At 60.0% G+C, this 25287-nt stretch overlaps 2 protein-coding genes across 2 annotated transcripts in view; one reads left to right on the top strand and one right to left on the bottom strand.

Annotated features, from left to right (window-relative positions):
- Positions 1-1387, bottom strand: part of E2F4 (E2F transcription factor 4) — a 19023-nt gene extending 17636 nt beyond the window's left edge. Inside the window, exon 1 of the mRNA XM_078848158.1 lies at positions 1334-1387. Coding sequence (XP_078704284.1) covers positions 1334-1387 — 54 coding nt within the window. The remainder of the gene's footprint in view (positions 1-1333) is intronic.
- Positions 1388-2019: 632 nt separating this feature from the next.
- On the top strand, positions 2020-24040 carry EXOC3L1 (exocyst complex component 3 like 1). The gene is made up of 13 exons (XM_078848072.1): positions 2020-2190; positions 4121-4281; positions 6906-7125; positions 7912-8590; positions 8767-8884; positions 10935-11060; positions 13090-13190; positions 14179-14289; positions 14641-14782; positions 17868-17990; positions 19326-19481; positions 21214-21338; positions 22994-24040. Exons 1-13 carry the CDS (start codon positions 2145-2147, stop codon positions 23178-23180), a joined length of 2295 nt encoding a protein of 764 aa, XP_078704198.1. The 5' UTR covers positions 2020-2144; the 3' UTR covers positions 23181-24040.
- The last annotated feature ends 1247 nt before the right edge of the window (positions 24041-25287 follow it).

The following is a 25287-nucleotide window of genomic DNA, read 5'->3' as shown; positions in this document are numbered from 1 at the left end:
ACCAAACATGAACTCCCAGGGTGACGCTGTGGCTGAAAGGACTAATGTGATTCTTGGCTGTATAAACAGGAATATCAAGCAGGAGTATTACGTATGTATGTAGCACAGGTGAGACCACTACTGGAATATGGTGTCCAATTCTGGTGTCCATATTTCAAGAATGGTTCAGAAAAAGCTGCAAGAATAATTAGAGTACTGGAAACATGTTTTATAGGGAGAGGCTTAAGGCACTCGATCTATGGATCTTATCAAAAAGAAGATGAAGAGGTGACGTGATCATGGTCTGTCAGCACTTACATGGGGAGATTTCTGAAAGCAGGGGGCTCATTAATCTAGCAGATAAATGCAGAATGAAATCCAGTGGCTGGAAGTTAAACTAGACAAACTCAAACGGGACATAAGGCACACAACGGTAAGGAGAATTAATCGTTAGAACTACCTGCCAAGGAATGTGGTGAATTCTCCATCACTGAAAACATTTCCATCAAAACTCATTGTCTTCCTGAGATGACCACAAATTCTTGGGCTTAATGCAGGAATTACAAGTTAAATTTTTTTTTGCCTTGTGTGACACAAGAGGGACAACAAGGGGACCCCATGTGATCCCTTCTGGTCCTAAGATCTACGAATCTAGGAACTGTGGCAAGTTTTATATTTTGTAAAATAATATTGCACTTTAAGGTCTGGTTGACAAGTTTCTGTGTCAGATGTAGAGTTGGGCAATTATCCTAACAAGCACTGTTTGTTCCAGAGGAATACTGTATTGTGTTTGGGTGATGCTATTTGTGTTTGGGTGATGCTATTTGGGTATTTAGTGGTATAGCTCAAAATACAATCTCTGAAATATAAAGGGATCTTTACAGTTCATGCAAAAAGTGTAAGTCAGATATTTGTGGTTGGAATTGTTGTACATATTTGCAGTAGGTCTTCTGCATTTCTTCTTTCCATTTCTATGATTATTTTGGGTGGTAATATCCATAGATTTTCACCATTACTTTGGTACTCCAGAATTGCCTGAAACACTGTGCCCAGTTAGCAGGGGTTCTGGGAAAGGGTTACATGAGTCCTGCTGACTCACAGAGGCAGGTGACTCATTGCTCCATCTAGGAGATGGGAGTGTCTCAGTGGGGAGAGAGGATCTAGGGTGTGAGCTGAGCAGTTTTGATTGAGGGAGGAACTCTAGGAGCATCCCAGTCTGGGGAGAAGATTGTATTGTTCTTGTCCGTGTTCATAAAACCAAACCTTGGGAAGGAGATGGGTTTGGACTATGAGAGCAGGTTGGGAACAGCTCCTGTTCCCAAAGTGACTTCTCAAACTGGTGAAAGACCCTTACTTTGGGATTTCCTGTGGTTTTTAGTGTCTTTGTTATTTTGCGACTGAACTCCATGGTAGGCAGGTTTTTGTGGTGGTCAACAATATACACACAAGCAGCCAGTGGCACAGACAAATGCCCATAGAGTATGAACGCAGGCACATAGAGTGTGAACTCCAAGACACACAACACGTGGTATGAACAGAGGCAGCCACATGCAGACAGATGCACACACGTTATACACTCAGGCAGCCAAATACACAAGCATATGGCAACAACGCGTAGCCGGCATAAGGGAACTGGAGAGACATCCACCTGGGGCTCAAACACATAGGAACACAGATCCATGCACAAAAATATACAGGCACATAATGGGAAACATGCCTCTGCAAAGGCAGCCACAATCCCCTACACATCCAGATGTCCACACAGCCAAGCACATGTGGTATGCACACCCACAGCCCTGCGCACATGACCGGCACACATTGCCGTGCAAAGACATGTACACACAGTATGCACACACAAACCTGTGCACATAGGGCGTGCACACACAGCCACCCACGGGCGGCATGCTGGGCACACACAGGCATGCACAAACCGCGATGCACCCACAGTATGACACTGTGCATGGAGCGAGTTACATTCACAAAGAGTGAAAAATGTCAAGAGCAGGAGCTGCCTCCCCCTCCCCCCCGACATCCTGAGTGTGTCTGCAGTAACACAATGAGCCCCTGAGGAGCTGTGAGTGGAATCACTGAAGGAAACTGCTGGCTGTGCTTCCTCTCTTCAGCCCAGCCCTGTCCTCTGAACCCTGCACACAGCGGCTGGAGCCATGGGCACGTCTGCCGAGCCGGAGGAGGACTCCAGCAGTCGCAGAGGTAATGAGAACTGCGGCTCGAGGGAGGGCAGCGGGGGGCCGCAGGGCTCACGCAGCCCATGCTGGGCCAGTCCCTCTGGGGAGTGATGTGACTCCCTGCACTGGGGTGACCATGGTGAAGCCTGGCTCCAAGTCTGGGGGGGTTCTCAGTCATCTGTCCCTGGCCAGGATCCCTTCATAGCCTGTGGGGTAGTGAGGATGGGGGTAATCCCCTGCCCCTGGCGGGGGTACATCTCCTCTGCCTGCCATCTGGGCATGTTTAGGATCGCTGCCTCTGCCCTGCCCTTGGGAAGAGAGTGATGGAACGGGGCAGGAGGCTCATATGGCAAAGCAGCTATTCCTACAGTGCAGTGTTGAGGCATTAGGCCGGTGCTATTTCAATGCCCCAGGACTGGGGCTCCCCTGGGAAGTGATTCCACAGCCCAGCCAACCCCTCACTGGCAAGCAGCTTTCCTCGGTAGCCAGCCTGCATCTTCCCTTCCCATCACCCCTTTGCCCCTTATCACAGCCCCGCTACCCTGGGACTAACCCCTCTGCAAGCGACGCTCCCACCCAGCAGCAAGCTGCAGCCACTTCTGCCTCGTGTTAGCTGGTTTATCCCAAAGCCCTTTCGCTTTCTCCACAAATCCATCTTTCCTCCTGCCCTTGGGCTGCCGTTCGCCCAGTCTCCTGGGCCTGGTGGTGCCCAGAACCCAGCCCCGTGGAGCCTTGCCCAGGCAGACGCGGGGTGTGGCCGCTGTGTCATAACTACTGACAATCCCAGGGGCCGCTGCGCGGGGGAAGCTGCTGGCGAATGTGGGGCATGGAAATGAGGGGAGAGGCAGCACCGAGTTCGGGGAAGAACCTCAGCCAGCCCTTGGCACGCCCACGGCATTGTCCGTGCCAGGCCAGGAGAGCAGCAGTGCTGAGAGAGGGCAGGTGCCAGGCAGTGGCCCCAGTTGGGTCTGCATTGCTACGCAGAGCAGGGCAGTAGGACCTGGGGAGGGCTGCTCTGGTTCACAGACGCAGTCTGAGACAGGCGCACAGAACCAGGGTTGTTAGGAGACTGAAGAGACACCCGGGGCCATGCGACCTCCAACATCCATCTGGGCCTGTTCAGGGAACCCCATTTCACCCCCCACTGTATCTGGAGCAGCGTTCAGGGCACTCCTCGTTCCTAGCTCACCTGAGCTCCCTCTCCCCAGCACAGGTGCTCAGGGGAGAGGCTGTAACCCGGCTGCTGGGGAAGCAGCGGTGGGCAATGCCCAGGGGAGGGGCAGGCTCAGTGCCCAGTGAGTAGGACTGGACTGACCCCAGACTGCTGCGTTCCCTGCTTGGTCACTAAGTCCCTGCCAGCTGCGGCTGTATCTTTCCTGCTGAGTCACTGCCTTGCTCACAGGCCCCTATCAGCAGCTCCCAGGCAGCAAACCCATGGCATGGGGCACCTCCAAACTCCGTGCAGCCATCCCACTGGGAGCTCTGGGGCAGCCAGGAAGGGGGCAGCCTCGTGGGGCTGTGTGGAGTAGGGCCCTGCACACAGGCAGGCTGAGGGACACTTGACAACTCTGTCTGGCTGTCCCCGTGTGTATGTGTCCATCCCTCAGTCCCCGTGTGTCTGTTCCCCATATCCCCTAGGGTGTGCCTGTCCACGTGTGTGTCTGTCTGTCCACATCCCTTACTGTGCTTCTGGCTGTCCGTATGCTCACTTTTCTAGGATTTTATTATGTCTCTCACCATGGTGGCAGCTGAGCGCTCATTTGTCCCCACATCCTCATGTGTCTGCCTGTCTGTCCCTGTCCCCATGTCCGTGTGTGCATGCAGGCATGTGTACATTCACACCCTGCTTCCTGTACCTCCGTCCTCTGGAAGCAGCTGGAGTGGAAATGCTCTTCCTGTCTGCGAAGGAGACGCTGCCTCCGGTTTGTTTTCTTAACTGATAACATTGCCCCTAGATGAGGAATGGCCAGAAGCGGAGAAGGCGGAGAAGTTAGCAAGAGGCGCTGCTTTGAAATGGGCCTCGGCGGTGTTTTACCGCCCGGACAAGTTGGAGGGTCTGGGACACTACCGGAGCCGGGAGGCCCAGCGAAACAGCTCGATCCAATCCCGGCTAAAGGTGGGTGCTCATTGCAGGGGGCCCTAGGCCCAGAGAGGTTAGGCCTCCTGTGACCTGGGATTCCTTGCCCCAGGGGAGTGTATGCCATTTTCTAACACTTAGTCCATTCGAAACTGGAGCCATTTCAAAGCAGGAAAACATGTCAGGACACTGCTCAGCTTTCCCAGAACCGAGCCCAGGGCTTTTTCTAGTTCTTTCAGGCAATTTGCCTTTAGACTAAGAGTGTGAGAAATTGTGGGCATAAAGTCAGAGGCATTTTTGGAAGGAGCCGGGACTCTCCGGCTGGAACTGCTCCAGCCATACCAACGGCAGGCTGCAGGGATAGCACTGAACTGGGGAAACGACCACGTCTGTCCCAAATCACAATGAACACGACAGAGCAGAGCCCAAGGCTTTCGGATCACATGCCCATCTGGCCACAGGTGCCAACTTTCATTGGTGCTGGTGGGTGCTCGCACCCCCCTGCCCCAGCCCCAACTCTGCCCCTATTGGACCCCCTCCCCAAATCCGTGCCCCGGCCCGCCTCTTCCCCCAGCGCACCAGGTTCCCCCTCCTCCCCCCTTCCTCCCAGGCTTGCCGCGCGGAACAGCTGTTTCACGGCGCAAGTGCTGGGAGGGAGGGGGGAGAAGCAGGACCCAGGGGCGCGCTCAGAGGCAGAGGCGGAGGTGGAGGTGAGCTGGGGCGGGGGCGGGGAGCTGCCGGTGGGTGCTCAGGGCTGGAGCACCCACGGAGTCGGCGCCTGTGCAGGTGGCCAGAGACTTGTCTCACTGGCCTGTGAGCAAAAGTTTTCAATGTAAAAAAAAAAAAAAAGGGGGGGGGGGGCTGCTGACTGACCAATAAGCGTCGCTCCCATCACCAGCATGAGCGGAGACCCAAGCTCCATTCCTGGGCCCGTGCCGAGGCAGCGGGGGTCACAGCAGCTCCTGCGCTGGGGCAGCGGGTGAGGGGGATGCCGAGCCGCGTGGGCATCTCCGGGGGCTGTAGCTGCTGTTCTTCGCTCTGCTCAGAGATGATCTCCCAGTCGGACAGGGGGAGGGCTGGACGCAGAGCAGCCGGCTCGGACCGGTCTCGCCCCGGGGAAATCCCGGGTGTCTGTCTGTGTTCATAAAGATGCTCCGGGGCCAAAGGGAGCAGAGCTGGGGAGAGCAGCTGCTGGCTGTTGTCACAAGGCAGGGTGGGACATGAGGGCGAGGGGGTGACCTGCCTGGTGGGGAAGAAGGGGGCGCGTGGGCTGTGGTCACTGTGGGACCTGAGCACCGAAGGGAGAGAAGGCGGCTCCCCACAGGAGTTTGTGGCCCAGAGCAGCAGCAGCCTCAGTGTGTGTGGGGGGGTGCTCCCGGAGAGCCATTCCCACCTCCATTTCCATCTGTGCCCCATGGCCGGGTGGAGAATCTGCTCTGGTCAAACCAAGAAACATAGGAGGATCCCAGGGAGAGCGAGGCGGGGGCTTGTCCCCAGCTCACGTCTAAATCCCAGAAGCCATGTGGAAGCGTGGGTATGGACCAGGGGGGATTGCTGGATGCTGCCACGGCACAGCAAACTCCCCCGGGGCCACGGCGGCTGTGGCTGAGACATGCCACTAATGATTAACATCCGAAGGGGACAGCCTGCTCCCTGGCCCCCCAAATCATCTTTCCCCACGCCTACACGTCCCCCCCCACGGACATACCCCTCCCACGCAGTACCGCAACCACCCACCCCTCCCCCAATATTACACCGACGCCCACCTGCCCCACCCCCAGTATTGCACCCGCCCTCTCCCCTGGTATCACCCCCACCCGCCCCTCCCTCGGTATTACACCCTCCCCGCCCTCCAGTGTTATTACACTCCCTGTGCCAACCTGCCCCTCCCCCAGTATTTTGGTATCACCCCCAACCCCTCCCTGCCTCACCCACCCCTCCTCCGGTATTACCCCCGCAGCCACCCACCCCCTCCTGGTATTGCACTGACCCTCTCTGTGCCAACCCACCCCTCCCCCAGTATTATGCCCACCGACCCCACACCCGCTGCCCCACCAGTATTACTCCCATGCTCCCCACACCCACATTATCCTCCCTCTACCAGTTGGCATCAAGAAGTCCCTAGATCAGAGAGTAATTATGGGTTAGCAGGGGTCTGGAGGGTTGTGTAGGGTGAGGTTAGAGGAGTGGGGGGGTCTGGAGGGGCTGTGTATGGTGGAGTTAGGAGAGTGATGGGTCTGGAGGGTCGGTGTAGGGTGGGGTTGGGAGAGTGATGGGTCTGGAGGGGCGGTGTAGGGTGGGGTTGGGGGAGTGATGGGTCTGGAGGGGCTGTGTAGGGTGGGGTTGGAGGAGGGGGATCTGGAGGGCCTGTGTAGGGTGAGGTTAGAGGAGTGGGGGGGTCTGGAGGGGCTGTGTAGGGTGGGGTTAGGAGAGTGATGGGGCTGTGTAGGGTGGGGCTGGGGAAGTGATGGATCTGGAAGCGCTGTGTCGGGGGGGTTCAGGGAGTGGGGGAGGGGCTGTGTAGGGTGGGGTTAGGGAAGTGGGGGAGGTCTGGAGGGGCTGTGTGTAGGGTGGGGCTGGGGGAGCAATGTGGGGGTGGGTAGGTTCTCCCCAGACCTGTGGGGCTGGGCATTGCTCACCATCCCTGCCCTCTGTGTTGCCAGTCGACCGTGCAGTCCCACCTGGAGGGGGTGAGCTCGGGGCTGGAGCAGCTGCGCTCAGCGGCTGGGGACATGCGGAGCGTACGCCGGGACCTTTGCGCCGTGCGATGGCACCTGCTGGGCAGTGCCGAGGGCTTCCAGAGGCTGGCGCCGCTGCGGGCTGTGGTGACGGAGCACGCGCAGATGGCTGCCGTCATGCGGGCGCTGCCCCAGCTCTCCTCAGGTAAGGGGCACCGAGCCAGGCCTCAGCGTGCCCTGGTGTGTGATACCGCCCCTGCGCGGGGCGCTGGGCCTGGGTGCCCGGTGGGCACGGAGCCCCGCAGCTGGCTGAAGGAGCCAGGTCCTGGGGGCGCTGTCAGGCAAAGGGCTGGAGGTAAGGCCCAGCCCTGCACCTAACTGCAAGAGCACCCGGCGTGGGTGGATGCTGCTCACGCTGCTGCCTCACCGAGGGCATCCCCAGCCCCGAGGTCCCAGGGCGCCGCAGAGTCACCCCATAACGGCGTAAGCCTGGCTATGCCCCCGTAGCCACGTGGTCCCCAGCAGACGGAGCCCGTTGGCTGGGAGAGGGGCGTGGGCACAGCGGGGGCCTGCCGGGTGCACATCATGCTCCCGCAGAGCCCCAGGCCATGAGGGAGCAGTCTGGGCTCTTTTGGCCAAGCACGTCCTGGGAGCGCAGCTGCCTGTCTGGCGACAGTAGGACCCAGGCTTTCTAGCCAGGAGCTCCCTGCTCAGGGACTGCCAGTCCTGTCCTGTGCCCACCCCACCCTGGACAATGGGGTGAGCAACTGCCCAGCGTGGTGCCAGGCACAGGCAGGCAGCTAACACTGCCTGTGGGGGGCCGCAGGAGGAGGTTTCTAGGGGGCCTGCTCAGAAGGTCTCTCTCCCCCTCGCCTGCGCTGAGCGTGGGAGCCCGTGTTCCCAGCGCTGCGCCCTGCTGCTGTCCGTGCAGGGCAGCTCAGGATCTGGCTCCCACAGGGTCCAGGCTGTTGGATGTCTCCTCTCCACGCAGTACACGAGCTCCTTGCCCAGTCCCTCCATCTCCTCCAAGGCCAGCAGCTCCTGGAGGCCCACGCCGGGCTCATGGCGCTGGAGCGCCTGCGGGACGACATCTCCTCCCAGCTGCACTGCAGCAGCAGCCTCCCGAACGACCAGGCCCTGGGCGTGGTGGAGTCCTTCTTCGGGGGCCTGCAGGAGCTGAGCGACGCACTGGCCCAGCAGCTGTGGCGCGTCGTGGGCGGCAGTGTGAGGCTGGTGCAGGAGGACCCAGCCCTCTTCGTCTCTGCCGTGCGGATCATTGAGAGAGAAGAGAGCGTCGATGATGCCCTGCTGCTGGGACCCCGCACCCACCGCTTCCCTGCCCCTGGGCGCCCCAAAGCCTGGAGGCAGCGGTTCTACCAGGTCATGCAGGAGACCATCGCTGCTGCCCACTTCAAGGCCGCTCACGGGGACGTGAAGGGCCCGGGACTGGGCCGGCACCTGGCCGCGCTGCAGAGTGACATCCTTGCGGAGCTGCGTGTGGTGAAAGACCTGATGGTGCAGTGCTGCCCACCTCACTACGACATCCTCAGCATCTGTACCCGCATGTACCACCAGGGCCTCTCCGACCACCTGCAGGACATCCTCAGCAGGGACCTGGACAAACAAGAGATCTTCATGCTCCTCAGCTGGGTTCTGCATGTGTACCACAGGTCAGTGCCGGGCAGGGGGTGGGGGAGCTCGGGGTGTGTGTGAGGAGCCCGGGGCTGGCATGGAGGGGGGGGTGCGCACACCCGTGGATGTTTGATTTGGAAGTCCGATTTGGAAGTCGTCCATCTGCCTGGAGCACATGGTGTTATTCACTGGCTCCCCTTGTTCCTCCCCGCAGCCCGGAAATGATGGGTCACCCAGACCTTCTCCCCGAGGTGGACGTGTCTACTCTGGAGCCCCTGGTGTCCCCAGAGGTGGTGGAGCAGATGGAGAGGAAATATGTGGCGAAAGTCAAGGTGAGTGAGCTAGGGAGGATGCGGTAGCAAGCATCCCACGCAGGCCTGGAGTTGCCCATTTCGGAGAAGGGGTGGTGAGGGCCCAGCAAAACCTGTGTGTGTGTCTCTCTCTCTCTCTCTCTCTCTCTCTCTCTCACACACACACACACACACACACACACACACACACACACAGTGCTGTGTGCTCTGCTGGGCCCCTCCTCCCCTGTTCATTCGCCCTCTGCCCCGTGGCAAGCTCCCTGCAGTGGCAGGGCCAGGAAGAGCCCATTCCACTGCCCCCCGGTTCCGATGGAACAAGTGGACCAGGTTTGTTAATATCCAGTATTAGACAGCGTTACACAAGGCTCGGGGTCTCGTACCCAGAGACCTCGGCCTGCTTGGTCCCATGGCAAACACAGCATTAACAGCCTTTGTAACCCTCGGTTAAAGATACAGACAAGAAGGAAAGGTGTAAAGATGGGAATAACTGTCCTTCCGGGGCAACGAGCAGAAGTTAGTAGAGACGGGCTGGAGCTGTTGCTGCTGCTGGTAAAGTCCGATCCTGTTTGCTAGAAGACAAAGCAAAACACACAAAAGGGGAGAGGACAGAACAGCAAAGAGAAAATGCAGCATCTATCTCTGGTGCCGATTCTCACTGGTAGCCTCGCTGCTGGAGAAACACAGGCTCAGCCCACGGCTGCTCAGCCACTCCGAGAGCTGGCAAGCTTGTACCAGCGTCGGGCTGTTCAGGGCATTGCTTTTAACTGCCTCTCTGGTTCCAGGCTAACAGCAGTGTTGCAAAATATACAGTGTCGGCCGGCTAAGCCGGACTCTTATTGGACAGAAGGGAAAAGGAGAGAGGTAGGGAAGAGGAAAGACAAGAGGGAAGGAAAAGGACAACTTGAGGAAGGGGGTGACAAAGTCTCACCTCCCAGCTGGTGTTTGGGATTGATCGGGGTCCTTCTCTCTGGCCCGGTCAGGTCAGGACCTCTGGCACAATGATGTCACGATGGATCCCGGGGGCCCAGGAGATGGCGGGGTGGCGGCCATGATGGTGAAGCCCGCTCCCTCCATTTCTTTCAGTTTGCCAGCTTCCCCCCAGCATCTTCCTGAGGCCCCCAAGGGAGCAGTGGGTGGAACAGCCCAGTCCCTCGTTATTTTGTCCACTAATTAGGCTTTGTTTCCGACAAGCCCATTTTGGTTAATTGATTATGCGGGTCTCTTGTTTACCAGGCCTGAGCACGACACAGGCCTTGAGTTCTATGAGCCGGGCACTTGGGTTGGGCTGAGTCGGGCTCCGGCTCGCTTTCGCACCTTTCCCCATCACCACAAGTTGTTACGGGTCCTTGTGACCCTTCAGGAGGGTTCTGCTCAGCTCCCACTTAAGGCAAACGTGGGGTTTCCCCAACAGCTCTCACTGCTGAGAGTTTTCCTCCTTAGCCTCCACCATGGCCTCTTCCCCAGCTGCCCCCCAGCGGGCACAGCCCCTCTGTCACTGCAGCCGGGCCCTGCTCCTGAGCTGCTTCTCTGCCCTGCGCGCCCTGCCACCCCGCAGCCTCACTCCCGAGGCTGGAGCGACTGAGGGGGAACAGAGACAAACGCTGCTGCCCCCTGAGCCACGCCAGCTAACGAGCATGCCCCTGACATTGCCCGCCCTGTGCCCGCTCCCTCAGCACCACGTCGGCGGGATGCCTTCCTTTCCCAGCACGTGGTGGTGCTGCCTGGAGAGACAGCCCTACCCGCCGGCCTGAGCCATCCTCTCATCTCTCCTGCTGTGCTCCATCCCCTGGCTTCCCCCATGGGCACCGGCCCCTGTGGTGGGAGATACTCTGGTGTTCCACTTGAGCAAATAATCCCAAATGTTCAGCCCTACCCCTGACGGGGCAGCCCAGTCTGCAGCCCCATCTCACTGCGCACATGTGTTTGTCGTGCGGCTCAGCTTTAAACCTAAGCCCCGCATTTGCAGTCTCAGCAGAAGGGCGGTCTGTGGCCACCCCGGGGCATTTAGAGCTGCCGCAGCAGAGCAGGGGCCCGGCGTCCCGTCTCACCTCTTCGTCCTCCCGTCGGGCAGGCCAGCGTGACTGAGTGGATGAGGCGCACGCTGGAGGTGGAGTTCAAGGAGTGGTTCAGAGAGGAGGAACCAGAAATGGATCATCTCGGCTTCTTCCAGTCGGCCCTGCCTGTCATCGTCATGCAGGTGGGTGGGGCAGGGTGGGGCTGGGAGTGCTCTGTGATGGGATTGGGCGGGCATCAGGGCTGGGAATGCCCTGTGAGGGGCAGGGCCAGGGCCAGGGCCAGGCAGAGCGGGGCTGGGAGGCTCTTTGAAGGGGTTGGGCATGACATCGGGGCTGGGAATGCCCTGTAAGGGGATGGGCAAGAGGGCTGGGAGTGCCCTGTGAGGGGACAGGCAGGGCGGGGGGGCTGGGAGTGCCCTGTGAGGGGACGGGCAGGGCGGGGGGGCTGGGAGTGCTCTGTGAGGGGGTTGGGCAAGGGGGCTGGGAGTGCCCTGTGAGGGGACGGGCAGGGCGGGGGGGCTGGGAGTGCTCTGTGAGGGGGTTGGGCAAGAGGGCTGGGAGTGCCCTGTGAGGGGACAGGCAGGGCGGGGGGGCTGGGAGTGCTCTGTGAGGGGGTTGGGCAAGGGGGCTGGGAGTGCCCTGTGAGGGGACGGGCAGGGCGGGGGGGCTGGGAGTGCTCTGTGAGGGGGTTGGGCATGGCATCGGGGCTGGGAATACCCTGTGAAGGGCAGGGCCAGGCAGGGCGGGACAGCTGGCAGTGTCCTGTGAGGGGGCCGGGCGGGGCAGGGCACAGGGCTGGGAGTGCCCTGTGAGGGGGTTGGGCAGGGCATTGGGGCTGGGAATGCCCTGTGAGAGCAGGGCCAGGCAGGGCAGGGGAGCTGGCAGTGCCCTGTGAGGGGGCAGAGGAGGGAAAGAGGGCTGGCCGTGCCCTGTGAGGGGGCCAGGCAGGGTGGGGCAGGGGGCTAGGAGTGCTCTGTGAGGCGGTCGGGCAGGGAATTGGGGCTGGGAGTGCCCTGTGAGGAGACAGGCCAGGCAGGGGGGCTAGGAGTGCCCTGTGAGGGGGCTGAGGAGGGCAAGGGGACTGGCAGTGCCCTGCGAGGAGCTGGGCAGGGCAGGGGGTGCTGCAGACCCTGGTCATGGCTGCCCCCAGCCGTGGCCATTACCCGAGCGCTCTCGGCACGTCGGGCTTTCCGCCTGCAGAGCTCTTTCTGTGCCTCGGGTCTGTATTGCTAGGGGTCACCTGGAACCCTGGGGCACCTGCTCCTCCGTCCGTGCCCTAGACCTTGCACTGGGCTGGCCTGGTTCTGGGCTCCCCGGAGGACCTGCCTTTCCCGCCGTGCATGGAGGGGTCAAGTCCTGCCGCTCCTGCAGTGATTGGGCTGGGGGTTCTCCCCTGCAGTAGCTGGGGTGTGCTGGGCTAGGGAGGTTGCCCTCACGGCTTCTCAGATCCCTGGAGGATCTGAGCTGCACCAACCTACCCTGCTCTGGGAGGGTCACGTGGGCTTGGGAGCACTGCCAGTGTGGCCAGGCTGCCAAGGGAAGGTTACCAGAGCGCTGGTCACTCTGCCCTGGCAGCCTCTCCCAGTGCAACGCCCCTGCGCTGCCCCACGGCCTGCTTTGGGGGCGGAGGGGAGCAGGGCAGCGAGTGAAGGCCCTGCACAGGCACCCTGGCGCCTTCCCCCAAGACATTGCCATCTAGCTCAGGGCATGCTCCTGGGGGCAGCATAGGCACCAGGGAGCGGAAGGTGGAGAGACAGAGAGAAGCAAGAGCCAGGCTCCAAGGAGGGTAAGGTGGTGAGTGAGCCTGGCCTGAGAGCATAGGGGGCAGCTGTGGGGTCCAGAGCCACGTTCCCCGCTCCCCACCCCTTGGCAGGGGCACATGCTGCTTAGTCTCACCCCTGAATGTACCATGATGGCTCCATCTCCCCTGGGCCCCGCTGATGCCAGGGGAGCCCACGCCAGGTCCCTTGCCTGGCTCCCACCAGCTGTCCTCTGGCACTGGAACTGCCGGCAAATCCCCAGAGAGCCGAGTGGGGTCCTGCCCTCTGCCCTGCCTGGCACTGGGGCAGCACAGGGGCGAGGCCTGCCAGCCCGGAGCTGGGGGCCAAGGCCCCCAGCCTCACTGAGCAAGCAGCACCGGAGCCCCGGCCAGGGATGTGGGGGGAGCCTGCGGACAGGGCAGTGACCCCACATCCTGCTCTCCCTGCCCAGATGCTGGATGAGAATATCCGGGTGGCGTCCCAGGTCACGGGCTCTCTGCAGCAGAAGATTTATGCTATGGCCATGGACGAGCTGGAGGCCTTTCTGATCAGGTCAGTGGTGTCCTTGGGGTGCCCCCTGCTTCCTGAGGCCTGCCTTCCAGGACAGGATGGCAAAGGCTGGCGGAATCCCATGCCGCCCATCTCAGGGGGACCGGACAGGCCAGCGTATTGCGGCCTGTTGGAGCGCTGGGCCGTTCCGGGGTCAGGCATCCAGGGGCTGGGACCCCCTTTGGATCCTGTCCCCAGCTGACGGTCTTCACTGAGTGCTCCTTTCCTGGGTACTCAGCCCACGTCCCCCCAGCCTCGCGCCATGGCTCCTAAGGACCCTTCCCCGGCTACCCCTCCGCAGCCCCTCGCTCTCCAAGGGCCTTACAGCCCTGGGAGGGGATTAGCTGGCTCTTAGGATCCTACCACCAGCTGTCTGCTCAGGCGCTGCTCTCATTGGCCTCCTCCTACAGGTGCCACAGCAGGGACGGCCAGGCTGCTGCGTGGGAGAGGGTCAAGGGAGCCCTAGGTGTGCCCCATGGCATGCCCTGCCCCCTGCATGGGTGCATGGTGCAGGGTGAGGCTGGGAATGAGGAAATGTGACCCACGCAGTAGCTGGATACGTGCGCCCCCCATCCCTGGCTCCCTGGGCTGCATCCTGCAGGGAGGCAGAGTTACCTGGCGACTGCTCAGCAGCGCTTGCTCCAGCTGATGCAGGATCGGGGCCCTGTGCCCCAGCCTGCCCAGCCCCTGCCCTGGGACACTCCGCACCAGGAGTTTCCAGACATCAGCACCACAGAGGCTGGAATGCCCAGGCTGAGCATGTGCCAAGCCATGCAATGCCCAACGGGCGCCAGGGTGATCTGCCCAGCCACTGGGCTCTGTGCAGGGCTCAGAGCCCGTTTCAGAGCCTCGCCCACCCAGGGAAGCCCGGGCCTCCCAGAAGCTGCTGCCAGGGGCAGAGGGCTCCCATGGAGAGAGTCCCCGGTGCCCTCCAGCTCCATGGCCGGTCCCCTCTCTGCCAGCCCTCACAGTCCCATGTGCTGTGTCCTAGGCTGCGAGAGGCCCTGGGGGAGTGCGGGAAGGAGCACCAGAAGGACCGAGCCAGGCCCAAGCATTACATCTCCTACCTGCTGGCTGTGCTCAACAACAACATGGCGCTGAGGTAACCTGGCAGGGGACTGGCAGCTCTTTCCCTACGACCCAAATCCGCTCCCCTCCCACTGCTTCCCCAGAGCACATGGCCCCCACACTGGGCACAGACCCCAGTCACTGCTACCCCAGAGCCCCCACCCCCAAGGACACGAGACCCACCATTTCCTCAGAGTCCCTGCACTCCCATATTGGCTCTGACCCCTTCCCCAGAGCCCATATCCCCCCGATTAGGCCTGATTCCCTGCCCTCCACTCCCTGTTCCCCAGAGCTTTCCCCCACCCTTCCTCAGAGCCCATGCTTCCCTTCTCCCAGGCCGTCTGCCCCAGCTGACCATCCCTCAGCTCCTTCTTTCTCCTTCCAGCTCTTCCATCTCCACTTTGCACCCTGGCAGTGCATCTCTTGCCAAGCCCACTGAAATCCCCTCTTCCCTGAAGACTGCGCTGGACCGGACCCAGAAGAAGGCCTGCCGGCTGCTGCTGGAGGAGCTGCTGCTGGATTTGCAGGTACGCACATCTAAGAGGGGCTGCAGGGCTCCTGGAGCCGGGAATAGAGTAGGGCCAAGAACCGAGTCCCTGCAGGACCCTTCTGGAGACACCCCGCTAGACGACGATTCCCCGTTTACAGCTCCATTTGGATTTAACCAGTTTTCAACCCGTTTAACGTGGGCCCTGTTAATTTCATATCATTCTAGTTCATTAATCAAAACGTTGTGCGTTACCAAGTCAAACGCCTTACTAAAGTCAAAGTATATGACGTCACCACCATTTCGTCAACCAAACGTGTAACCACCTCAACAAAAGAGATCATTAGCTTTGATAGGATCTATTTTCCGTACACCCATCTTGATTAGTATTAATTACGTTTCCCTCCTTTCATTCTTTACCGAGGCCTGTATCAGCTGCTCTATTATCTTGCCTAGGAATTGATGTCAGACTAAAGCTACCCAGGGCAGCCAGTTCACCCCTTTAAAAATGAGCACAGCTGTCACTTTCGTCCAGTCTTCTGGAACGTCCCCACTGCTCCAAACTTATTGAAAACCAACATTAATGTGTTGACCCATAGACCCGGCTAGGCTAGGCTACACTGTGAGGAGAGGCACAGTCAACCAAGACAAAAGGGATCGTTTAAAATTTTTCGGACTTTACAAGGGAAAACTCCCATATTGTACCAGGAGCATAAATAATATCGACTATTGCAGAGACTTACTACTTATACCGATAAAGCACAGGGTACCCATTCATCAACCGCTGTGAGCTTGTACACGCTCTGCCGTTAGTACCAAATCCATTGTTGTCAACAAGAACAAAAGGGATTTCTTACCAATAGACTGTGTCACTTCAGAGAAGAATCAGCTTTTCCTCTCCTTGGCTGTAAGGCCAGCTCCACTCTTGCTGTCCTGTTCTTTGCTTCTCTTCGGCTTGAAGTGCTCCTTAGAGTTGATATTGCCGTGGCTGGGCCTCTTTCCACTGCGTTTATCCACAGGCGGGGTTTCTTCCCCTCGGGGGCCCTTTTGAACTACATCCATCAACAGATGTTCAAACAGTCCCTCTCTCTGTTCACGTCCTTCAGGTGTCTTGTGGGTGGGCTTCTTGTTCACTGCTTCTAGGACCTGTTTGCATGTAGCACAGCTTTCCGATCAGTCCCCTTTTCCGCCAGTTCCACTTCCTTTCGGTTTCCCTTGACACTCTCTCTCCCGTGTGTCCGGAGATCCTAGCTCACGAACCCACCTCCCCGCTTCAGGAGCGTCCGCTGACGAACCCGCCTCCCCGCTCCACCGGCGTCCGCTCACGAACCCGCCTCCCCACTCCACCGGCGTCCGCTCACAAACCCGCCTCCCCGCTCCACCGGCGTCCGCTCACGAACCCGCCTCCCCACTCCACCGGCGTCCGCTCACGAACCCGCCTCCCCGCTCCACCGGCGTCCGCTCACGTACCCGCCTCCCCGCTCCAGCGGCGTCCGCTCACGAACCCGCCTCCCCGCTCCAGGGGCGTCCGCTCACGAACCCGCCTCCCCGCTCCACCGGCGTCCGCTCACTTACCCGCCTCCCCACTCCACCGGCGTCCGCTCACTTACCCGCCTCCCCACTCCACCGGCGTCCGCTCACGAACCCGCCTCCCCGCTCCACCGGCGTCCGCTCACGAACCCGCCTCCCCGCTCCACCGGCGTCCGCTCACTTACCCGCCTCCCCACTCCACCGGCGTCCGCTCACTTACCCGCCTCCCCACTCCACCGGCGTCCGCTCACGAACCCGCCTCCCCGCTCCACCGGCGTCCGCTCACGAACCCGCCTCCCCGCTCCACCGGCGTCCGCTCACGAACCCGCCTCCCCGCTCCACCGGCGTCCGCTCACGTACCCGCCTCCCCGCTCCAGCGGCGTCCGCTCACGAACCCACCTCCCCGCTCCAGGAGCGTCCGCTGACGAACCCGCCTCCCCACTCCACCGGCATCCGCTCACGAACCCGCCTCCCCACTCCACCGGCGTCCGCTCACGAACCCGCCGCCCCGCTCCACCGGCATCCGCTGACGAACCCGCCTCCCCACTCCACCGGCATCCGCTCACGAACCCGCCTCCCCGCTCCACCGGCGTCCGCTCACGAACCCGCCTCCCCGCTCCACCGGCGTCCGCTCACGAACCCACCGCCCCGCTCCACCGGCGTCCGCTCACGAACCCGCCGCCCCGCTCCACCGGCGTCCGCTGACGAACCCGCCTCCCCGCTCCACCGGCATCCGCTCACGAACCCGCCTCCCCGCTCCACCGGCATCCGCTCACGAACCCGCCTCCCCGCTCCACCGGCGTCCGCTCACGAACCCGCCTCCCCGCTCCAGCGGCGTCCGCTCACGAACCCGCCTCCCCGCTCCACCGGCATCCGCTGACGAACCCGCCTCCCCGCTCCACCGGCATCCGCTCACGAACCCGCCTCCCCGCTCCACCGGCATCCGCTCACGAACCCGCCTCCCCGCTCCACCGGCGTCCGCTCACGTACCCGCCTCCCCGCTCCACCGGCGTCCGCTCGCTCACGTACCCGCCTCCCCGCTCCAGCGGCGTCCGCTCACGTACCCCCCGCCCCGCTCCACCGGCGTCCGCTCACAGCACTAACTATTTTTTTCTGATTCTTCTGACCTGAAACCTTTCCCTCTTTCCTCCATCTCTCGTCCCAGCTCCCTGCTCTTGCTCTCCTTTTATTTTCTCCCCTCCCCTCCTACACAGGATCCGGTTCACCCGCTAGCCCAGCAGCGCAGTTCTTCTCCTTCTGTAACAGCTTTTTCCAGCTGACCCTTTGGATGGATTCCAAGCCCCCTCCCCAGCTTGAGCCGCCCTCTCCTTGGCTGTCTCTTTCCCCAGGCCAGTATTCGGTCCTGCTGCTCCACAGCTGCTAGTGCAGGGGTGAGGGTTACTACACTAACAAGCTCCTCAGCCAGCTCTTTAAAACTCTTGGATGCAAGTTATCCGGACCTGCTGATTTAAAAATACCCGTCTTTAGTAGCTGCTGTTTAACACCCCACTGAGATACTAGTGGAATGGGAGCGAGCAGATCTGGCTGGGCTTGTAGCCTCCGCCTGACACCATGTGTGTGCGTGTATGTTTCAGCCCCTGACCGTGCAGCTGCCATCCCGCAAGTGGCTGCCTGGGGCCCAGCTGGTGAACAGCATGTGCGAGGTGATCGACAAGTACATGAGAGACTTCTCCCACGTCCGGAAACCCATCTTCACGGTACGTGGCTTGCTCCCCTTCGGCGGGTGCATGCTGAGCCCTGGGAAGGGGCATGGTGCCGAGCATGCCCCCTGCACACTGGGGAGCTCCAGGAGGCATGGTGCCTCCCACTGGGACTGCACCCTCTGCATTGGGCCTGTGCCCGTGGGTGGGGGGGGGATAACAGGGGTGGGAGCAGGGCCAGTGGGACCCAGGAGGCTGACGGAGAGGAGCTGGCCTTTTGGGGGGTCAGAGCAGTTGGATCCGAGGTTTTCAGGCTGGAGCTGTCCCTCTGCGGGGACCGGATGAGGTAGAACATTCCTGCGCCCTGGCTCCTTTCCAAGAAGCAGGTGACACTGGAGACAGGAGCTCTCTGCAGGCAGGAGCAGCCGTGGCACAAGGGGTGGCCCCCAAAGGATGGGCTGGGGAGCCAGGACTGCCCCCCACCCTCAGACCCTGCCCCCCACTGGCATGGGTAACAGGCAGCACAGCCCAGCCCAGCCACGGGGAAGAGAGCAGGGCTGGAGAGTGAGAGCAAGGGGGCTGGGGGGAGCAGGGCGGGGCTGGAGCAAGGAGGGGAGAAATCGGGGGCGGGGGGCAGCGCTGGAATAACCCACCCCAGCTGTTCCTTCCTGGCCCCAGCTCTCCCCCACCCCCGGCCTCCCCAAATGCAGGCGAGGATGCTGTCCATAACCTTCGGGAGGCCTGCTGGGCTCCTGGGCTGTCCCAGCGGACAGGGTGTCGCACCTGCCTTGGGGAGATGCCCGGGGGTGGGGGGGTGGTCATATTTTTAGTGGACTAGCTTCTGGACATGAGAGAGACGAGCTCTCGAGCTCCCCAGGGCTCTTCAGCTTTGGGAGACCGCTCGGTTCACTGCCGGGAGACGCCCCCGGCGCTCAGCCACCCGTTCCCTTCCCGAATCACACCCCCGAGTCAGTGCCACCCCTGGGGGGACCTACATATTCCTCCCCCCTCCTGTCGGGATCACCCTGCAGATTCTTGCCTCCTCCCGTAGGCCACCTAGCCACGCTACCGTAGACATGTAGCCCTTCCACTCCCCCCGGAGCCGGCCCACCCGTCCTCGTCACACTCCCTCCAGTCCGCCCGCGGAGATGCCTAGGACGGAGCATGCTGCTGCTGGTGCTGCCGAGCAGTGCCAGGGGCTGCAGTGGCTCCCTGCCCTGGGTTGCCCTGTTGCCCTGCAGGAATCCCACTCACTCCACATTATTCTCCTGTCTCGTTGCTGCTGGTTACAGTTGCCCCAGGTCTCCCCGCTCCCCCCCCCCCCCCCGCGTAGCCACAGCAAATGGCTTCGTGTCTCACTGTCTCCCGCTCTCCTCTCCTGCCGGGGTCTAGTTCCTGTTGGCCGAGAGCGAGCACCTGGTCATGAATCACTACGTGCGGGCGCTCATGGAGAAGAAGATGGTGTGCCGGAGCGCTGAGGAGCGGAGCCAGCTCTCCACCCGGCTGCACCAGGATGCCTGCCAGCTGAGGGAGCTTTTCCACAACCTGGTGAGAGAAGCTGCATCCCCAGAGACACAAGGTCAGGCTTGCGGGTCGGTATCGCCGGTGGGTGGTCACGGCGGCCGGCTGAGGTGGAGTCAGACGGAAATGTTTCAGTCACACGGGGGCAAGGGAGAGGGAATTATCTGCTCCCCCCCCAGTGGCAATTCATAGTCATTCACGCTGGCAGTGGGTGATTATGGGGCCAGGGAAAGCGTGTGAGAACAACTCTTGCCTGGTGGATCTAGGACGGGGTGGGCAAACTATGGCCTGTGGGCTGGATCCGGCCCACCAGCCATTTTAATCCGGCCATCGAGCTCCCACTGGAGAGCAGGGTCTGGGGCTTGCCCTGCTCTGGCACTCCAGCCGGGGAGCAGGGTTGTGGTCCACTCCGCATGGCTCCCGGAAGCAGCAGCTACGGGGCTCCGCTCTGCGCGCTGCCCCTGCCCCAAGCGCCGCCCCCACATCTTCCATTGGCCGGGAATCACAGCCAATGGGAGCTGCAGGAGCGGCACCTGCGGATGGGGCAGCACGCAGAGCTGCCTGTCTGTGCCTCCGCATAGGAGCCAGAGAACAGACATGCTGCCAATGCCAGGAGCCACTTGAGGTAAGCGCCGCCCGGAGCCTCCCCCCACACCTCAACCCCCGGCCCCAGCCCTGATCCCCCTCCCGCCCTCCAAACCCCTCGATCCCAGGCTGGAGCACCCTCCTGCACCCCAAACCTCTCATCCCCAGCCCCATCCCCAGCCAGATCTCTCACCTCCCCACGCCCCAAACCACCCCCCCAGTCCTGATCCCTGTCCCAGCCTGCAAACCCCTTGGTCCCAGCCCCGAGCACACTTCTGCACCCCCAAACCCCTCATCTCCATCCCCACCCGCAGCCGGAGCCTGCACCCCTTCCTGCACCCCAACCCTCTGCCCCAGGCCTGATTCCCCTCCTGCCCTCCAAACCCCTCAGTTCCAGCCCGGAGCACCTTCCTACACCCCAAACTCCTCAAATACACAAAGTAACACAGCTTCAGCAGGAGAGCTTGAGACAGCCCTGCTCCAGACTATCCCATAGCCCACTGGATAGGGCACTCCTGCAACCTGGTAGACCCCAGTTCAAACCCATCCTGGGGGAACTGAAACTGGATCTCCCATGTGCTAGGGGAGCATGCTACCCACTGGGCTTAAGCTGATAGGGCGGCCTCCGGCTACCTCCTCCTCCGGCTGTTTTCTGATACGAGTCCTCCTTTCCTTTTGCCTTTTATCAAAATGCCTGAAATCAAAACCAGTTTTTCTCATTGGGTCAAAACGTTGCCTTTTGACATACCTGGAACCTTTCAATTGGTTCAGTTCGGTCAAAACTCTTCAGTGTCCATGACACAGATTCACGAATCCAAAGCGACATTGTTCAGCAGCTAACCATTTTGGAGGCGTTGACTCACCTTGCCCCTCTCAACGCTAGGCTGAGCCAAGTGCTGGCTGCGGGAGGTTGGATCACCCCTCTCTTAGGCCTGGGAGGGTCAGGCATGGGCACATCAGCCCAGAGGGCTCTCTGTGGCCCAAGCATGGAGGACACACACTGAGTTGCACCCACGGGCGTCGGGCCTGGTTGCTGAGGGTGTCTGGTGAGTTCTCTCCGGCTGGTGCTGCGGGCCAGCATGCCAGCACACTGCTGCCGTACGGCTCCCTGGGGCGGTGCTTTGTGTCTGGCCGGCGCTTAATGCGCCCTGTGCTGGCTGGTTCCTTCCCGCAGGGCCTGGCCGAGAGCGAGCAGACCCTCGAGGTGATATTCGCCCTCCAGGAGCTCATCCGCCTCCAAGACCCGGCCTTGCTCAGCCTGGAGGTCCTGGGATTTATGACGAAGTACCCAGATATCAGGTAGCAAACCCAGCGCAGCGAGAAAGGCCCGTTACACTGGGGCTGCCATGGGGGGTCCTGCTCTGCCAGTAGGGGGAGCTGCCTTCACACAGGCTGTCTCCAGTGTAAGCCTGAACCCCCACCCCATGGCACACGTCTGAAGGACCTTTCCAGTGGTATTTGCAATCCTGTTCATCCGCGAGAGCCACAGGGGCAGGGCCGGGCTCGCCTGTGGGCAGCACAGAGAAGAGAGTCACCAAGTCAGAGTGGCACAGACTGACAGAGAAATGCTCTGGCTCCTGGGGAGGTGGTTTTCACAAGAGTTTTGTTTTATTTCCAAATGTTGAACTTTAGGGCTTCCCACCCCCTTTTGTTGATTTTGGCCGCGGAGCGAAATAAATAAATGACTGATGGCCGGGGAGGGGCGGAGGTGGAGCCCACCCTCTTGTTCCTTGTGCTACACTCTGACTTTTCCAGCGAAGAGGGCGGTTTGAAAACTCCCAGCACGGCAGAACAAAAAATGTAGGGAAAAATAAGAAAAGAAAAGACGTTTCCCTGAAGAGTCCCCACTCCTGCTTTCATTCGCTTGTGCTCAGGGGCCACAGGGCTGAAAGGAGAGAAACAAAATGGCCAACATTTGATACTCAAAATCAGCCCAAACCAGAACATATGGAAGAAAGATAAAGGGGTTTTTTGCTTTTGAAAAAAGTCTATTATTTAGTGACAAATGCTTGAGCTTTGGTTTGTGGCTTTGCTGGCCGGGCACTTCTCAGCCTGCCACAACACAAAAGACGTAGAACGAGGGACGCAGCCGCATGACTAGGGCCTTACCAAATTGATGGTTCATTTTGGTAAATCTCATGGTCATAGCATTTAAAACTCTTGAATTTCCTGGTTTGAGATATTGAAATAGTAAATTTCACGGTGTTTGTAACCGTGGGGGTCCGGACCCATGGGTCCGGACCCAAAAGAGGGTCACGTGGGGGGTTGCAAGGCAAGTGTGTGTGTGGGGGGGGGTTGCAGTGTTGCCATCTTTACTTCTGTGCTACCTTCAGAACTGGGCAGCTGGAGCGAGGCAGCTGCTGGGCAGAAACCCAGCTCTGAAGGCAGCACCGTTGCCAGCAGCAGCAGAGAAGTAAAGATGGCAATACCGCAGCCCCCCTACAATCAGGGCCAGATTTATACCTTATGCGCCCCTAGGCACAGCATCTTCAGTGCCCTGCCCCCCCCCACTGACCTTCGTGTTTTCCATAAAAACGGAAACTTTTAACCCACTTTTAACTTTTAGGCACTCCTAGAATGCTGGTGGCCCTAGGCACGTGCCTACTGTGCCTAATTGGAAATCCGGCCCTGCCTACAATAGCTGGAGTTCATGGGGAAGACCAGATTTCATGGTCCATGACACGTTTTTCACGGCCGTGAATTTTGTAGGTCCCTGCACAGGACACCTGCAGGAAACAGATGATACTGTGGTGTTCTCCCGTCAGTGCAGTACGCTTCACTCCAGGCTCTGCAGCACGCGGTCAGTCACTTCAGGGGGACCTCAGAGGTGTGCGAGGTGCCGGCCCCTCTGGGCTTGAGAGGAGATCCCACGTGTGAGCAGCATTCGAGAGCCGAGAAGGTAGCAAGAGGTAAAGGGTTCGGTGTCTCAGTCTCTGGTTTCCTGTTCCCCACAGTGACGAGCACGTCTCCATCCTGCTGGATCTGCGGGGCGATGTCTCCAAGGAGGTCCGGAACGTGGTGTTGGAAATGATGGCGCAGAATCCTCAGTCCCTGCCCGAAAACTACCAGCCCATCTTCAGCAACATCCTGGTCCCGGCTCCGGAGCTCCCCTTCTGCCTTCGCAAGGGCAAGTGTGCCTGAGACACGCACGCTGTAGCCCGGCTGTCTGCAGCCTGCCCTGGCCAGCGTTGTCTCCGAATGACGGACCTCTGAGAGGCCCTGGGTGGGACTGGGCAGAAGCCCCATCTGGGCTCCGGAAACGGGGCAGGGAAAGCCTGGGCATCAGCCCTGCTATGCAGGGAGGAGACGGGAGGCTTCCGCACCCAGTTCCCACTGGCTGACACCTTGGCACCTGCTTTGCTGGCCCAGGGAGCCCTCAGCCCACTGAGCCCCCGGCACCCTAACCGTGGGTGGGCTAAACCACCAGATTCAGCTCTGCCCATTCGGGTCTCCAGGCCTCTGCTCTGTGCTGCTTCCCAGCTGCCCCCTCTGCTCAGCCCTCCCAGCGTATGTGCAGCCCAGAGCCTGCGGAGGGGACAGGCCAGCTAAGGCTGGTAGCTTCACATGGTGGGATCACGGTGGTGGTGAGCAGAAAGGGAATTTCCCCAGGATTCCTTCCCCAGGTCCAGCCACAAGCACTTCCTCCCCGCCCCTCCCCACTCCCATGCCCTTCGCGTGCCCAGGGCAGGATGTTACCACGTGGTGCCAGAGGCCAGCTGAGAGCACGGCTTGACAGGTTCTGACTGGGCTGGGCAGAATTCAGCTAGTGGTTCATCATTTTGATGGAGAACATTGATGTTTAAGCATTTTTGTATTTTGATCTATTTAAATGTTCACAGCAGAATCCATGGAGGGTCAGATAATGGAGGCATCAGACAATAATTATTTAGCGACAGAGGACGTTCAGATTCCCCAAGTTAAAGCTTTAATGCCGTTTAACATGAACTGCCAACATCCCATGTCAGAATATACACAGTAAAGACCCTTTGATCAAACTCAAAGATGAACTTCAGCCGCGTTGTTCTTCCTTTGCCAGTCGGTACAGTTTGATGATTATCGAGGGAAATGTTTTTCATTGGGGGGAGGGGTGCAGTGAAATCAATGTGTACTGACATTTCCCAGTACTTATCGATTCCTTCCCGGCCTAGTTATAACACAGACAAATCCAAACTCTCTTGCAACTAGAGTTGCCAACTTTGTAATATATAAATCACACACTCCAGCCGGAGTGCCGGAACCTCCCCTGCCCCGCCTCTGCCCCTCCTCTTTCCCCCCAAGGCCCCACCTCCCATTCACTCCTCTTCCCCCGTCCTATTCCCTGCCCGGGATCATAGGAATTGCAGTAATCAGAGCCAAGTGCAGAGTTTGGATGATCCATCCTGAAATAGGCAGTGTCCAGAATGTCATTCTGTTACACGCCACAGTCAGGGTAGGTGTCTCTCAGCAATGCAGCAAGGCGGAGAAAAGGAAAGAGCCACATTACATGGAGTAAAAGGAGGAAGTTCTCCCCGATGGACATGCTGGGTTTTCGTAGGGCGCTAAAATACCATTGCCAGGAGGCAGCTTTGTAAACACGAGCGATGCTCACTGGACTCCTACAGGTTTGTCAACATGTTACATTTGTTGTGGGCCAGCTTGAGATGCTTTGCATTAAAATGCCGGGTAGCTACGAACAAACAAAAGGCTTTGTTGCAAATCACCCAGCGTGTTCTCAAACCCATGTTGGACGGGGGTCCACTGAGCTCACCTGTAGCAAAGCAAGTGTGCATCCGTCCGCAGCGAGCGGTGCTCTGCCAGAGCACACTGCTTTGCTGGCTACCTGGCTTCTGCCTGTGCGCCTCTTTCGCTCGAGGGGCCTCCCCTATGAGAGAAGGCTGGCTCTATGCCAGGCAGCAGGAGCCAAGGGCCAGGAAGGGCTGAAGGAAGGGGAGCAGCAGAGGGCCTTACCCACTGTTGTCTCCTTGCCACAGACCTAGGCTCTGAGGGACAGTGGAAGGGCCAGGGGCTTGAGGACAACTCCCCTAGCAAGGATGCTCCCAGCAGAGGCTGTCATGGTGCCTAGCCTGGGTCACAGGTGAGAGGGCCAATCTCAGGTCAGACTGTCGAGAAACTGGGGAGACGCCCTCCCGGGTGGCATGTTCTGTGATTAGATGTAACCAAACCAGCAACAAATGTGCATTCATGGATCATGAGACTAGCTTACCATGGAGCCACAGCTAGTTCCCGGAGACACTCCAGCCTATATCGC

This window comes from Lepidochelys kempii, chromosome 12 (genome assembly GCF_965140285.1).
Source record: "Lepidochelys kempii isolate rLepKem1 chromosome 12, rLepKem1.hap1, whole genome shotgun sequence".
NCBI lineage: Eukaryota > Metazoa > Chordata > Testudines > Cheloniidae > Lepidochelys > Lepidochelys kempii.
Note: the sequence above shows the minus strand (reverse complement) of the source record. Positions and strands in the feature narration are given on the sequence as shown.

Excerpts from the sequence above, each read along its gene's own strand:
- EXOC3L1 (XM_078848072.1), top strand. The coding sequence starts at position 2,145 with ATGGGCACGTCTGCCGAGCCGGAGGAGGACTCCAGCAGTCGCAGAG. Across the intron at positions 14,783-17,867 it reads AGCTGCTGCTGGATTTGCAG|CCCCTGACCGTGCAGCTGCC; the intron begins GTACGCACATCT and ends TGTATGTTTCAG. Across the intron at positions 19,482-21,213 it reads GGGAGCTTTTCCACAACCTG|GGCCTGGCCGAGAGCGAGCA; the intron begins GTGAGAGAAGCT and ends TCCTTCCCGCAG.